This window comes from Meles meles, chromosome 11 (genome assembly GCF_922984935.1).
Source record: "Meles meles chromosome 11, mMelMel3.1 paternal haplotype, whole genome shotgun sequence".
Lineage (NCBI taxonomy): Eukaryota > Metazoa > Chordata > Mammalia > Carnivora > Mustelidae > Meles > Meles meles.
The window spans coordinates 11,066,159-11,080,211 of record NC_060076.1 but is presented as its reverse complement, the minus strand read 5'-3'; the positions used below and the strand labels follow the sequence as shown (position 1 = coordinate 11,080,211).

Genomic DNA, 14,053 nt, shown 5'->3' with positions numbered 1-14,053 from the left:
GATGAATAAAACTTAATTCCTGCCTTCACAGAACTGACATTTAAAAGGAAAAGCCAGAAATGTGTAATAAATTATATTGCTGGGTGACAAGTATAATTACACAATCAATACAAGGAGCTCTGAAGACATAGAGAAAGATGTAGTCCAATTACTTAGAGAGGTCAGGGAAGGTTTTTAATATATATACATATATATTTATATTTATATTTGTATTTATTTCTAAAGTCGGCTCCACACCCAACACGGGGCTTGAACTCACGACCTTGAGATTAAGAGTCACATGCTCCATGGACTGAGCCAGCCACGCGCCCTGGGGAAGGTTTTCATAGCCTCCCATTTAGATTAAGTCTTGAAGAATGAGTACAAGATTGACAGGTGGGATAGGACATTTGGGAAAAAAGAAACTCCGTATGAAAGTTTGAAGTTATAAAATAACGCATGTGGTTTGGAGAACTACTAACAGTTCCAAATACCTACAATATAGGGTTTGGAGCTGGGAGGGGAGAGAGAGCTAAAGCTATGGAAAAACACCAGGAAGGTCCGAACCTGAAGGAGGACTTTGAATGCCAGGCTCATTGTCATTTGCGTCCATAAATCATGACCACTAACTACCATCTATCGTACTCATAGGATATATGTTTTACACATATTATATACATTTCCTTTGATTCCCACAACAGCCTATGAGGAAACAAAGGCTCAGAGAGCTTAAGGAATTCTGACTGAGATCACACGGCTAGGAAGTGAAGAAGCCAGGAATTAAACACACATCTGCCTGATTTCAAAGCCAACGAGAGGAATTTGCCTCTAAGCGATAGGCACTGGGAAGTTCAGGGAGGATATTCTGTCTTTTGAAGGTTTTTTTGTTTTGTTTTGTTTGTTTTTTTCAGCTTTTTAATTATGTTCATTGACGGAGTGGTTTTAAGAGGGAAACATAGTTAGATTTAGTGTTGGAAAGGTCGCTCTGGTCCAAGAGAAGGAAGGGCGGAGTCTGAAGACCACGTTTGGGGGCTGCTGAAAATAGTGCAGGAGAGAAGAGCCTGGATAAGGTGGTGTGGGGAGAGACAGAGAAGAGGACTGGACAAACAGTTTAAGAAGCAGAATCTGCCAGATGCCGTGAACAGGCCGCTCTGACAAAAGAGGAAATTATGAGGTCAATTATGGATATGCTGGTACCCTGAAGGTACCTGGTCCTGTGCTGAATGCAGGGGACACAGAGATGCGCAGGACATGATTTCCTCTCAAGGACTTGGTAGTTCCCACAGCCTGAGAGAATTGTGTCTGTGCATTCCACTGGCACACACGTACCTCAGAGACCACTTTCCCTCTCCATTACTGTATCTCTGGAGTCTTTAATGGGTCTAGAGCCAACACCACTGTATAACATTCTCACCTCTGCCACAAACCAACCTGCAAACAAAGAGGCTCTTTTCATGCAGGCTGAGGACTGTTCAGGAACTAACTGTCCTCTAACTCTGGCTGTAACTACTCACAATAGTTTTATGAAAAACAAAAGCAGGTACCTTTTACTGAACACTGATAATGTGTGAGCACTGTCCCAAGCACCTGAGGGACATAACCATCTCATTTCTTTGCTGCAGCAATCCTAACTTACAGGGCTCGTACTCCTTCTTCCAAGGTGGGAGACTGAGCTCAGAGACAAAAAATAACTTGTTCACATGCCTTTGGTTCCCTGAGACCACTTCACTGATCATCTTGAGTTGGGGACCCTGGGTGGCTTGGCTGGTTAAGTGTCCGACTCTTGATTTCGGCTCAGGTCAGGATCTCGGGGTGGTGAGACTGGAGCCCCATATCAGGCTCCATGCTGGCCATGCAGGCTGCTTAAGACTCTCTATCCCTCTCCTCCACTCCTCCCCACCCACCTGCGTACACTCTCGCACACACGTTTGGATGCATGCTCTCTCTCTAAACAAACAAACAAACAAAATAACAAACAAAGCATCTTGGAATGTGCCACCTTCAGGAAGGCTCTATCTATTACCTGTCTCCCAAATTTTGTCATCACCTGGAACCTTCTGGGCCTCGGTCCTATTTTCCCTGTGGCCCCTATTATACTATATCGTGATGTAGACGTAATTTACACATCTGTTTTTTCCCCTACTTTCCTCTTTGAAAGAAAGGACTAGATCTGCTTCACCTTTGCTGCTCAATGCCCAGCACTGGGTCAGAGCACTGCAGATGGGACCAGACATCCTCCTGCGTGGTTTCTTAACCACCACTCATTCCGGGCTGTCCCTGGGTCTCCTGGCCATTCCTAGGCTCACTTACCATAGTCACTCAGGAGCTGCAAGGCCATACCTCTGGCACCCATGGCTTAAAGGGAAAGCTCTCCCACCGAAACAGAGCCAGAGTGGAAATGACACATTGTTTAGACCAATAGAACTCAAACTATGGTCAGGAGGCCCTAAGATCCCAAGCCCATTCTCTGTCCTGACATGAACAGCAAACCTCACAGTGTCTGTTGTCTCTACTTCTCCTGCTTCTGCCATCTCTCTGCTGCAAAAGGGGAGCAGTGTACAAGGAGGGTGTGCCGAGGGCTTTGGTGGTACTGAATCTCAGCTCTGGCCCAGCCAGCCATGTGACCTATGGCCAGAAATGTACTCTCTGAGGCTCTCTTCCCCTGTGAAAAGGACAGAGAACACCTCCTCCATTGGGCTCTGATGTTAACTGAATGTAATCAGTGGGCAGAGAGGCGGGGGGGCCCGGTAGCTCTCAGGAGAGGCCGAGTTGGGTTCACCTCCTGGCTCCTCCTCTTTCTAGCTCTGTGAGTAAAGTGGGAATAAGGAAAAATACCTTCCTCAGAGCAGTGGGAAGAGGAAATGAGAGGCCAATAATGAGCTCTCAGCACAGTGCTCAGCTCAGAGGAAGTCAGTTAATGGCAGCCACTGTTTAACTAGGCTACAAATGGAACATCTTTACGTAGCATAAGTGACGTTCCCCAATCTTATACTGAGTTAAGAGCGGAGGAGTTTGAAACCATGTTGCAACCCACTCATCAACAAACAGCCATCTCTTCCAGACAGCCAACCCCCAAGTGCCATCGGGACTCCTGGCAATAATGGACCTCCACCTGCCATGACATAAACCCAGCAACACAAACCCAAATCCACGTCAGCACACACGGAACATCTACTCCTTCCAGTCTGGAAGCCAGAACAACTTTATAGAGCTTCCAGCAGACAGAGCCGCGGAGGTCAAACCAGAAACATCAAACCATATTTCCCAGGGAGTCCCAATACCTCCTCATTCATCTGGACAAGGAGGGGACAGGGGCGACTTCAAACAGCTGCCCATGAGGCAGCCCAAATAGCAGTGCCGAGACTGGTGTGCGGTTAGGGGTTAGTGTGGCAAATGTGGCAGCCAGCTGCTTTTGCTAAAGTGAGCTCGCTGTCTGGCCGGACCGAAGGTAACGCAGGTTTCTGGGACATGGAACCACATTCAGAGCACTGTCAGCAGATACCCTGCTACATGGGAAAACGCCTGCTTGATGATGGTCCAGGAGAGAAACGTAGACTTGGAAGTGCCCCATATCACTCACATGGGAAGCCCTCCACCCGCCCCCCTTCACAGTCGGGGTACCCAAGGGAAGGTACCCAAGGGAAGGTACCCAAGGGACGTGGCAATGTGCTAGAGAGGGACAGCAAGACCCCCAGACCCCCAGGCTCCCACATAAAGAGGAACTGACGAGACCCGGGGATCAGCCCTCTAGATGCAAGTTATGACAGTGAAGCGAGACTAACAAAATGAACTGCCCTCCAGCTTTCTCCACTGAGACAAAGGTGGCAGAGACAGCAGAGACAGAAACAACTACAGCGGTCTCCCCGCCTTCCCCTTCTCTAAAGTCACATCCACGTCCCCTCCCCCAACTCACAGGAGTCAGACCTCAAGAGTTCATTACTCACCACATCATTTGGGAGGCTCTGAAGGTCATCAAAGGGAGTTTCCAGGGTGTTAGTGTCCACGTTGAGGATCACGACATCATCTAGGGCCATGTTTCTGACTTTCTGCAAAAAAAAAAAAAAAAAAAAAAATCCAAGAGAAAAAAATCATTGAAGCACCATGAGGACACAGATACTTCCACTGGCCCTCTCTGGGGAAAGGGCATAAGGAAGAACAGTGACAAAGGCTTTGACAAAGGCTCATTTTGTGGCAGGCCCAAGCTAGGTGGTTCACATTTTCTGAGGCCTTTTAACTGTCACAAAAACTCTATAAGCTTTACAGTCATCTCCAAGTCCCAGGAGTGGAAAGGGTTTCACAGAGATGAAGCTGACTAAGTTAACATGCTCAGGTCACACAGCTAGGAAGAGAGATCTTTACTCTCCAATATTATTTTTTTTCTTGTATTTTCTTTTCTTTTCTTTGTTTAAGCAGTAGAAGCTGCGGTCTAAAGCCCTGGGCCCCAGGAACTCTGATGTACAGCTCGGCCCTTACGACACCCACATTCAACCCATCCCCTTTCATTTACCAAAAGCTACTTGCCCATCTCTCTTTTGCACCTTGTCATTCTTGGGTATGGAATACAGTGTATGGCCTGGTGTTAACACGTTAACATTTCCCTTAACCACTAAGTAGGAAGGTCACGCTTTTAGTTGGATCCCATTTTCCATAGAAACCCAGTTAGTGAGTCAAGGCTCAGAGGCTCTGGCCATAAGTCATAATTCCATGGGCACAGGAACAGAGACGGTAAGGGAGATGTGCTTACTGGGTGTGCACATGGGTATGGGGAGGAAGGGATAGAGAAAGATAGAGAAAGGAAAAGTCTACCATCTGGGAGCATCTCTCCATAGAGTATAGAAGTATGAGATGATGTTTCTTTCTTTTAAAGAATTTATTTCTTTATTTAACAAAGAGAGATCACAAGTAGGCAGAGAGGCAGGCAGAGAGAGTGGGGGAAGCAGGCTCCCTGCTGAGCAGAGAGCCCGATGAGGGGCTCCATCCCAGGACCCTGAGACCATGACCTGAACCGAAGGCTGAGGCTTAACCCACTGAGCCACCCAGGCGCCCCTGAGATGCTGTTTCTAATCACGCTATTCACCCACTACTGGAATCCACCTCCACTTTTCTCCTGCTCGCCCACCACTCCCAATCTCATTTAACCCTCTTCTCCTCTCAAATGTCAAAGCTCATTCCCTTAGAGTCTAGAACTTTAGAACTATTGTCTTTATCCCAGTTGGCCTCCGTTAGTTAGAAAGACCCTACAATTCCAAAACTGGAATGCTTGTGGGTGTGAAGGACAACATATCATGCCAGGGCAAAAGACATACACTGGGACATATGGTCACCTGACCTATATAAGGGACCAATGTATTAGCGGCCATCGGAGGCACTGCAGATGACTGTGCAGATGTGTGCTGCCCGAGGATGCCCAGCCAGCCAGCGGGGGCTGAAATCTGCTCAGCCGTATGCCTGGGTCAGGGGTGGTGGTGGTAGGAGGAGGGAGATGCCTTTTCCTAATTCATCCCAGAGCACTGTATTGCCTAGTATTGGGCAATACATCCTGATGGCTGCTAAGCCAGAGTCTGCTAACGCCCTAGAAATGGGCAATTACAATACAGAATATATAATAATATAACATAAACTAGAAGCCCACTGGTGTTTTATACTTTATCTCATTTAACTCTTACCAAACTCTGCAAAATGTATGTTATTGCTTTCACCTTATGTCCCTGGAGAAAAAGGAGGCTCAGAGAGGCCCAGCCATGCACCTGTGGCACTACGCTGTCACTCCTTGTCATCACACACCCTCGGTGAGACCTCTGCAGAGCCCTTGTCACTGCGCTCAGCACCCCTCTGCCTGCCTGCCTTCCTCTACTGGGGTGCGGGCTCCTTCAGGGGCTCGTCTGTTTGGCTCACCGCTTCCTGATGACCAGAACACGAGGAAATGGCACTCGGTTACCGCTCAGTAACGCTGGTCGATGCTTGTTCTCTCCAACAGCAGAACTGTAGTACCAGAACCTGGTACTTCAGTAAACTTTCTGACATTCCGCTGAGTAGGAGGGGGGGCGATGAGCTGGACAGAAGCCTCCCATGGCTGAAAATGGTCTCAGGGGGCGGCATTCCAGGTCCCTCCCACTGAACACACCTAGAAGCCTCAAACTGCTTTTGCTACTGCGTTTTCCAAGCTACTAGGGGCTAGCCCACAAACCTCTCAATCCACTCACCAGTACTTCTGAGTGCTCAGTCTGGGCTGAGAACCAGAGAGAAGGGACGAGACTGCCTCCTTGCAAGTTTATCCAGCCCTCCAAACCCCGACACTCACATGAATCCACTGCTTTGTCTACAGGGTAAAGAGCTATCAGCCAACAGCCTGGAGAATAACACAAGTCACTAGTGTTTCACGAAGCACAATCCCCACTTTTCAGATGAGAACATTAAGGCTCATGGCGAACGGTCCAGAGCTCCTTTACTGTCTCGTTTCTCAGTTCAGGAGGTTAAACACCTCACAGTGTGCTGGTAGGAAGTCACACAAACAGCCTCTACAACTATCTTTTTCACTTCTCTCCCTCGGTGGAGCTCACACAGATCCTTTCGGATGCGTCAACGTCAACGCAGCTGAAGACAAAAGTCTCACCACTCCCACCGTAGGAATTGGCTTGCCCGAGATTATGCGGCTATTATTTGGCTACTTTGTCTATAAAACCGGTAAGACAACTGGAAAGAAAACCTGTGGTTCCTTCTCAGTAGCTCATGGGCCGTCACTTCAAAAGCTGAGACCTCAGAAACGGAACCAGAGGAGGGGGTACAAGGAACTCTGTCACTCAGCAAGGGACTCCAGGCCTGGATGGCCAGGGCACCCCAGAGTTGCCTCTTCTGCCTCATCTGACCTTCTAAACAGCCCCAAACAGAAGGGGGGCAGGGGGCTTGGCCACTGGAGAGAAGCCTCCGAGGCTGAAAGGCTCAGCCAGAGGGATGTTGATTCTGGACCAGAATCGGGCGTTGTTTCTGTGTTCCCAGCAAGGCCCCAGCAGCACAGACCAGCCCTTGTGGGCTCTCCATGGCCTGGGCTGGAACAGGCTTTTGATTTCTTCCCACTCCTGGCTGGAGGGCTTGCCGGTTAAGCTGTGTGGAGTGTTTACTTTTTCAACAATGGTAGCAGGCTGAAGAAGAAGAAAAAACCTGGCCCTTTTCTCTGACTTAGCAGGCCAGGGTCCCCTTAGTAACCAAGATGCCCAAGCACCAGGCTCCAGGCAGGAGCTGGGTCGGCACAGTTTCCTCTTACAGAACAATGCCGCCCTCCTGGCAGCAAGGCCTCTTCCAAAGGGGCTGGCGTAGACTCAAGGGCCTTCCTGAAGCTCAGTGTTCCCAAGGAGAGAATCAGAGGCCAGCTTGGCCGGATGGTGCCTTATCCCTGAAAGGCTCAAGGAAACAGGAGCAATGAAGAAAGCCAACCGCCACTCCCCCTCCCTGCTGCCCCAACAAAAACCCAACCCCACAAAAACCTCCAAACTACGGGGGTGGCGGTGGGAAGTGCTGGTGGAGGAGGAAGCTGGACCAGGAATGGATGCCAGCTCATTTAATCCCAGCCACGCTAAAGGGAGACAGGACCATCTCCGTGGTAGGGATGAGAAAATGAGGCTTGGAGATGTCAGAGAAACTGCCCAGATCACACTGCTAGTGAGCGGCAGAGCTGACTTTTGGACCCACTCTTGACTCAAAGCCTAACTATTTCTGAAGACATCCCAAATCCAATTGCTCAGACATCAGAACAAGTACCTGTAGGGCGTGAAGATAGAGAACACTCTTGGGGCCAGCTTTCTCCGACACAAAATGAGCACTTGCCTTTTGTACCATAAAAATCACATATGCCTATTAAAAATAAAAGAAGGGATGGGGCGCCTGGGTGGCTCAGTGGATTAAGCCTCTGCCTTCGGCTCAGGTCGTGATCTCAGGGTCCTGGGATTGAGCCCCACATTGGGCTCTCTGCTTAGTGGGGAGCCTGCTTCCCGCCCCCCCCGCCGCCTGCCTCTCTGCCTATTTGTGATCTCTGTCAGTCAAATAAATAAATAAAATCTTAAAAATAAAAAAAGGGGATGGACAAGAAAGTTCAAAGAAGGAAATTATACTTGCTTTCATCCCTCCATTTGTAGACAATGTTTTGATGTCTCCTTCTATAACCCTTCACCCCAATCCCTACTTTAAAAAATATAGTTAAAATAATTATTGTTTCTTTCTGATTTTCTCATTTATTATAATATGTGAATGCTCTAGTTCATTAAAAACTTTGTGAAGATCATTGCTAATTGCCACAAAATGTTCCATTTCATGGAAACAAACTCAACCAAGCCCCTCCCATTGGCTATTATTTCCAGTTTTTCAGAAATTTTTATATATAATATTATCACAAAATTTGTAGGCATAAAGCCTTATGCTTTAGGATGGATTCCTAGAAGTGGAATTTACTTTCCACTTCTTAAAAAGTGTCCCTCTCAAATTCGACTTTGAGGGAGATATCTTTACTTCCAATTATTTTAAAGTCATTTTATCCACAGCTTGTGTTTCCTACTCTAAGTGAGGAAAAATCAGCAAAGACACGAGCAGATGTCAAAATAGTCCTCCAAAAACCCTACCCAATTAAAACACTTACTAGTACCGCAGCACACCGAGACAGCTCTCCGGTAGCTTGTCCCACCAACACATTCCCTCTCTTTTTAGTTACAACATATGCCAAAGCTCCTGCCAGCTGCAAACCCTCCCCCCACCAGACTCTATAGGCTTTTTCTCAGAATGAAAAAAAAAAAAAAGATACTGACATGCACACCGACTTTCCAAATGGCATTTCTTGCACAGAGAAACACACAAAAATGGCATCTTCCCATAAATATTGTTAATCAAAAATGTCTTTCTCTTTATGCTTTGTCACAGACAGACTTAGCCTGACCCCAGCCTTTCAGGACAGGGAGGGAAACATCACCGTATGGGAGGTGGTCAGGGCAGCTGAGAGGTTACAGGCTCTAATACAGGCTTCACTTAAGGATCGCAACGCTACCTTGAGGGCTACCTTAAGGCAATTCAGGTTTTCATCTATGAAATGAGGATCAAGACAGTTCCCCCTCCCAGAGTTGCTGTGAGGGTTAGATAAGCAAGTGTATGTAAAGGAGTCAGCCTGATCCCCGGACACCCGAACAGCCATTCAACAAACAGTGACTCTCCTGTCCGTCAGTCCCCTTTCCTTCGATAGTTCCTGAGTACTCGGTGGAGCCTGGTCAACCTCTCTTCTGAAGGACTCAGTTAGCAGGAAGTTTGCCTTTCCCTGTGCTCCCCTGAGATCAATCTCACAATCAGAACAATGTGCCAACGAGTTATTTACAGAGGTATTTGATTCCTCTCCTAGTCTTCGGGCGTCTTGGGGGTAAAAAGACTTATCTCTGCACTGTCAGTTCCTACCCCAACACCTAGCTCATGGTAGGCAATTTCTGAATGAAATGAATGAATGAATGGGGGGCAGCAGAGCAGAGAGGTGAAGGGCACAGGATCTGGAAGCCAGTCTGTGCCAACTGTGCCAGCTTGGCCATTCCATTCCATCTCTCTGGGCCCCAGTGCTGTCCTCTGGACAACAGTGCCTCTTTCACGGGCTCGTGATGAGGACTAAATGGGTTAACGTTTTTAGAGTAGTGCAGTGGTGCCTGGCACAGGAGAAGCTCAAGATAAGGGAATTTTATTTTGTTAAATTAAAAAGAACAATCCTTTGAGGGTGGTGGGAATATTCTATATGTGGTGGTGGCAGTAGTTTCATGAACGTATGAAGCTATCACAATTCATTAAATTCTACGCTTCAAGTGGATGGTTTGTCCCTAAATTGTATCCCAATGAAGTTGATAAACATATTAATACTATGTCCAGAACATGGAATGAAATCACAGTAGATGGTAAAAAATTAACAACGCATGAATGGTGAATGAATGTTACACGACCAGGTAATTAGTCCCTGGTACATTCAATTTGCAACTGAATTTGGCTCCCTGCTTCTTTCCTTTCTTTTATCTAGCCCAGGATTTTTTTTTTTTTTAAACTTTGTTTTTCTGTTCACTCCTTCTTAGGATAAACATAAAAATCCAATGCCCCTAGAGACACTGCTATACCTCCCTACACAAAAGCGTAGTCTGTTTGAGAGTCACTCTACCTTTGGTGTTTCCCCTGCAAACCAAGACTTTATTGAGCCTTACTTTCTAAAACCGGTTATATGAAAACAATGGGTTTCCTCCCCTAATATATAAAATAGGGACACTAGTTCAAACCACACCAATTCCCCTCCTCCCCCACAGATGGGAGTGATCCCACCTGTCTAGGGAGGGGGCTGGGCAGCTAGGGACAAATGTAGGACTCAGAACCAGTCCCTAAGATGAAGAGGAAGGGTCTGCACTGGCAGTGTGATCTCGGGGATTCAAGGAGCCATCAGAAGCATGTGATGCTCCCCTGGCTGAGGAAGCCCGGAGCTGGATGTGGAGGAAAGCTGGTCCTAGACCTTGAGGAACAGATCAGCTTCCTCAGCTGAGCTACCTAGGATGGGGGTCAGTGAGTCAGCACACACGGAGTCAATGAGCCAGCAGGCCGTACGTCTTTTCTCTTGTCCTTCCAGAAGGACTGTCATCAGAGCAGAGCTGGGGCATGTTTGTCTCTCCTTTTCCAGTGCCCAGTGCGGTGCCTGACACAGGGCAAATGCTTATTAACTAGAGAATGAATGGGATATTGTGGCTGGATCCACTCTGTCGGGAGGCAGGCTTAGAAGCAGATGTCAACGTAAAGCCCAAATGGACAATGGAAGCCCAAAGTAAGCAAAACGGAGTTTGCTCAAGGAAGTGCAATGGGAATAAGAATGATGATGGCAGTGATAATAATCATGTGAAATTATCATGATTAATTAGTGCAGAATTAATTCACAGTTGACACAGAAAGTAAGATAGGAGTTAACATGGTGGTTAAAACTGTGAGCTCTGGAATGAGACAGCCAGATTCAAGCCTTGCCTCTGTGACTGTGTAACCTCCAGCAATCTCTTTACTTCTGAGTCTCAGTTTTCTTATCTATAAAATGGGGATATTGGGGTACCTGGGTGGCTCAGTCCTTAAGTGGCTGCCTTCAGCTCAGGTCATGATCCCAGGATCCTGGGATCAAGCCCCGCCTAGGGCTCCCTGCTTTGCAGGAAGCCTGCTTCTCCCTCTCCCACTCCCCCTGCCTGTGTTCCCTCTCCCTGTGTGTCTCTCTCTGTTAAATAAATAAATACAATTTTTAAAAACAAATAAAATAAAATAAAATGGGGATATTATTACTTAGTGCACAGCTGTGTTGTGAGGGTTAAGTGATAGAATGTGCAGGAAAAATTTAACACAGTACCCAACTGCAGTAAGTGAACAATAAACTGGGGGGGGGGGCACGGAAATAGAGTTTCTATCCTTGCAATTTCCAAGTTAGGCCACTAACATGGATTACAGTTCTAAGACTTTAAACTGGTTTTCAGACCAAAGGCAGAAGCTGCTAAGACTCCACTATGATGATTTTGTGCTATTAAAATTGAAACCAGCACCAATCTAGTGTTCTTTTCCTAGCTATGTCCCAGGGATGGGAGCCCATTCTCTGGAGCCAGACTGCCCAAGTCTGAATTCCCAACTGTGCCAGTTATGAATGTGCTGTCTTGTGCAGCAGTTTCCTCACCTGTTCGATGAAATTAAAATAGTACTGATCCCTGGGGATAATAATGGTTATCCTTAGGTAAGAGGGGAAATGACTACAAGAGGACACCAGAGGGGCTTCTGGGGGACTGTTAGTATTTTGTTTCTCACTCTGGTGGTGGTCGCATGGCTGACTGACCTTGTTGTGTGCACAGGATGAGTGTGTTTGCCCTAGAAATCTTACACTTCGGGCACCTGGGTGGCTCAGTGGGTTAAAGCCTATGCCTTCGGCTCAGGCCATGATCCCAGGGTCTTGGGATCAAGCCCCACATCAGGCTCTCTGCTCAGTGGGGAGCCTGCTTCCTCCTCTCTCTTCCTGTCTCTCTACCTGTGATCTCTGTCTGTCAAATAAATAACATCTTAAAAAAAAGAAAAGAAATCTTACACTTCAATAGTAGTATTGTAAACAAACAGTAAATGGCACGGACGTCACTGGATCGTCATGGTCATTGCATGAATTAAAATATGTAGAGGAACTTAGGACAGTGTTTGCTACACAATAAACACTGAGTATTGATTATTCTGAAAAACATCATAAGGTAATTATTTTGACAAAAAGGATTCACTCTAGAATGTATTTCATTGTCAGAAAATCCGTCTGCAAAGGTAGACACCTCCAGGGCACATGGTATTTCTTCAGTCTGTCCTGCTGCCTCTCCAGTGAGAGACCTTGTGGTCCTATGTCGGCTGGGTTTCAGGGAGCAGCAGGACGGAGCAGAAGGAGTGTGTCAGATGGACGGGACTTTGGGTTTTACCTTCTTTAATTCTTACTCATAGGACCCTGGGCAAGTTATTTAAATCTAGCTGAACCTGGTTCCTCATCTATATAATGGGGCCATCACCACATACTATATAGTATTGTGAGAAGATTAAGTAACAGGAAAACAAAATAGAAATAGTTACTTGGCACCTATGTGGCCACGTTCCGTCCCATCTGCCCAGGGCATTGGCCTTGACCGCAGGCAGGCCTTCTCCCTGCTGGAGTGACCCCTTGAGGCCTGCAAGCCTGGTCTCCCCTCCCGTGGCTGAGGCAGCACCTCTGAGACCAGCAACTAGACCACCAAGGAAAGCGGCCAGGTCCAGACCGACTCTGGGCAAGGATACCCTGTTTCAAAAGGACATAGCATGTCCCAAATCAGAGCATTGTCACACCCACGACATGCTTTGCTGCCTCAAAGAAAATCTAGTCTCTGTCCCCCTGTGAGAGAGGCCAACTGATATGGCTCCCCAAATTAGGTCTCCCTTTACTCTGACTTCTCAGCAGCTGTTTTAATTTTGAAAGATGGAGAACATGGCTCTTACATCTCAATAGTGTGTTAATCCAAATTTTATGCTGCATGCTACTGCTGGGTTCCTGGAGTCCCCTCTTAGGCTAATTCTATTCCTGGTGGGCCAAGACACTGCAAGGTGGACAGGGACTGGGGTACATGGCTACGCCACCATCTTACGAACTCTTACAACAACAACAACAACAACATGATAGCTACTAGCCTGTGTGGTCCTCCCACACCCAACCCTTTATGAGTACCCTATCGTGTCATCCCCACCACACTCCTGTGGAGAGAAGGAGATTGAGGATCAGGGAGGTCAAATAGCTTGTCCAAAGTCCTCTGGCTTGGAAGCGTGGAGCGGCACATTGAACCCAGTTGAACACCAACACCCCATTACCCAGTGCATCTTATGAATTGTCTGTGTGACACGTTGTTTCAATCAACAAACATACTGAACAGCTGTAATTTAACAGACGTTTGTTCAACACATACCAAAACAATTAAGCCCTTCAGGAACTTGACGGTTGGCCCAGACCCCATTAAAATTCCCAGGGGAGAGGGTTTTCTCCAGAATAGCGTACCCATTTGATGGATGAAGAAACTGAGACTAAAGAGAGTAAGCAGTCTGCCCGTGCTCTTACAATCGGTGTTTGTCAGAGAAAAGGATTTGAATCTCGGTTCCACGTGCCAATGTTCTTTCCACTATACGGCACATAGAAAATGTGCCCAAATGCATGCGCATACATATGAGCACATAACAAAGAACAGCATGGGAGCTGGTGGCCTCCTAGGAAGCAAGGAAAGAGAAATAAGAGGGAAAGTGGAAAGGACAAGAAGAGGAAAGGCAAATCTTCAGGTTTTCTAAACTCTTTATTCCCTCCTGAAATCTCGGATCCACACAGAGGGAAGAGTGACATTTTCCTTCCCTTCCTCAGGCCCCAAAGGTCACTGAGCTGCCAAGCAGTTGATAAACGTAGTGGTTTTTCCTTTGGAGCCAGGAGTCACTGATTTGCTCCTTCCTGCTCCACAAAATTAAAAATCTAAGCCCGACAGTTCAGAGGACCCCTGAAACCGCTGCTGGAATTTCCCAGTGTGCT

At 47.1% G+C, this 14,053-nt stretch overlaps 1 protein-coding gene across 5 annotated transcripts in view; it reads right to left on the bottom strand.

Moving 5' to 3' along the window:
* DENND1A (DENN domain containing 1A) overlaps positions 1-14,053 on the bottom strand; it is a 493,090-nt gene that overhangs the window by 177,504 nt on the left and 301,533 nt on the right. For all 5 annotated transcript variants that reach the window (XM_046022048.1, XM_046022043.1, XM_046022046.1 and 2 more), the window contains one exon: positions 3,924-4,025. In XM_046022048.1, the coding sequence (XP_045878004.1) occupies positions 3,924-4,025 (102 nt within the window). The remainder of the gene's footprint in view (positions 1-3,923; positions 4,026-14,053) is intronic.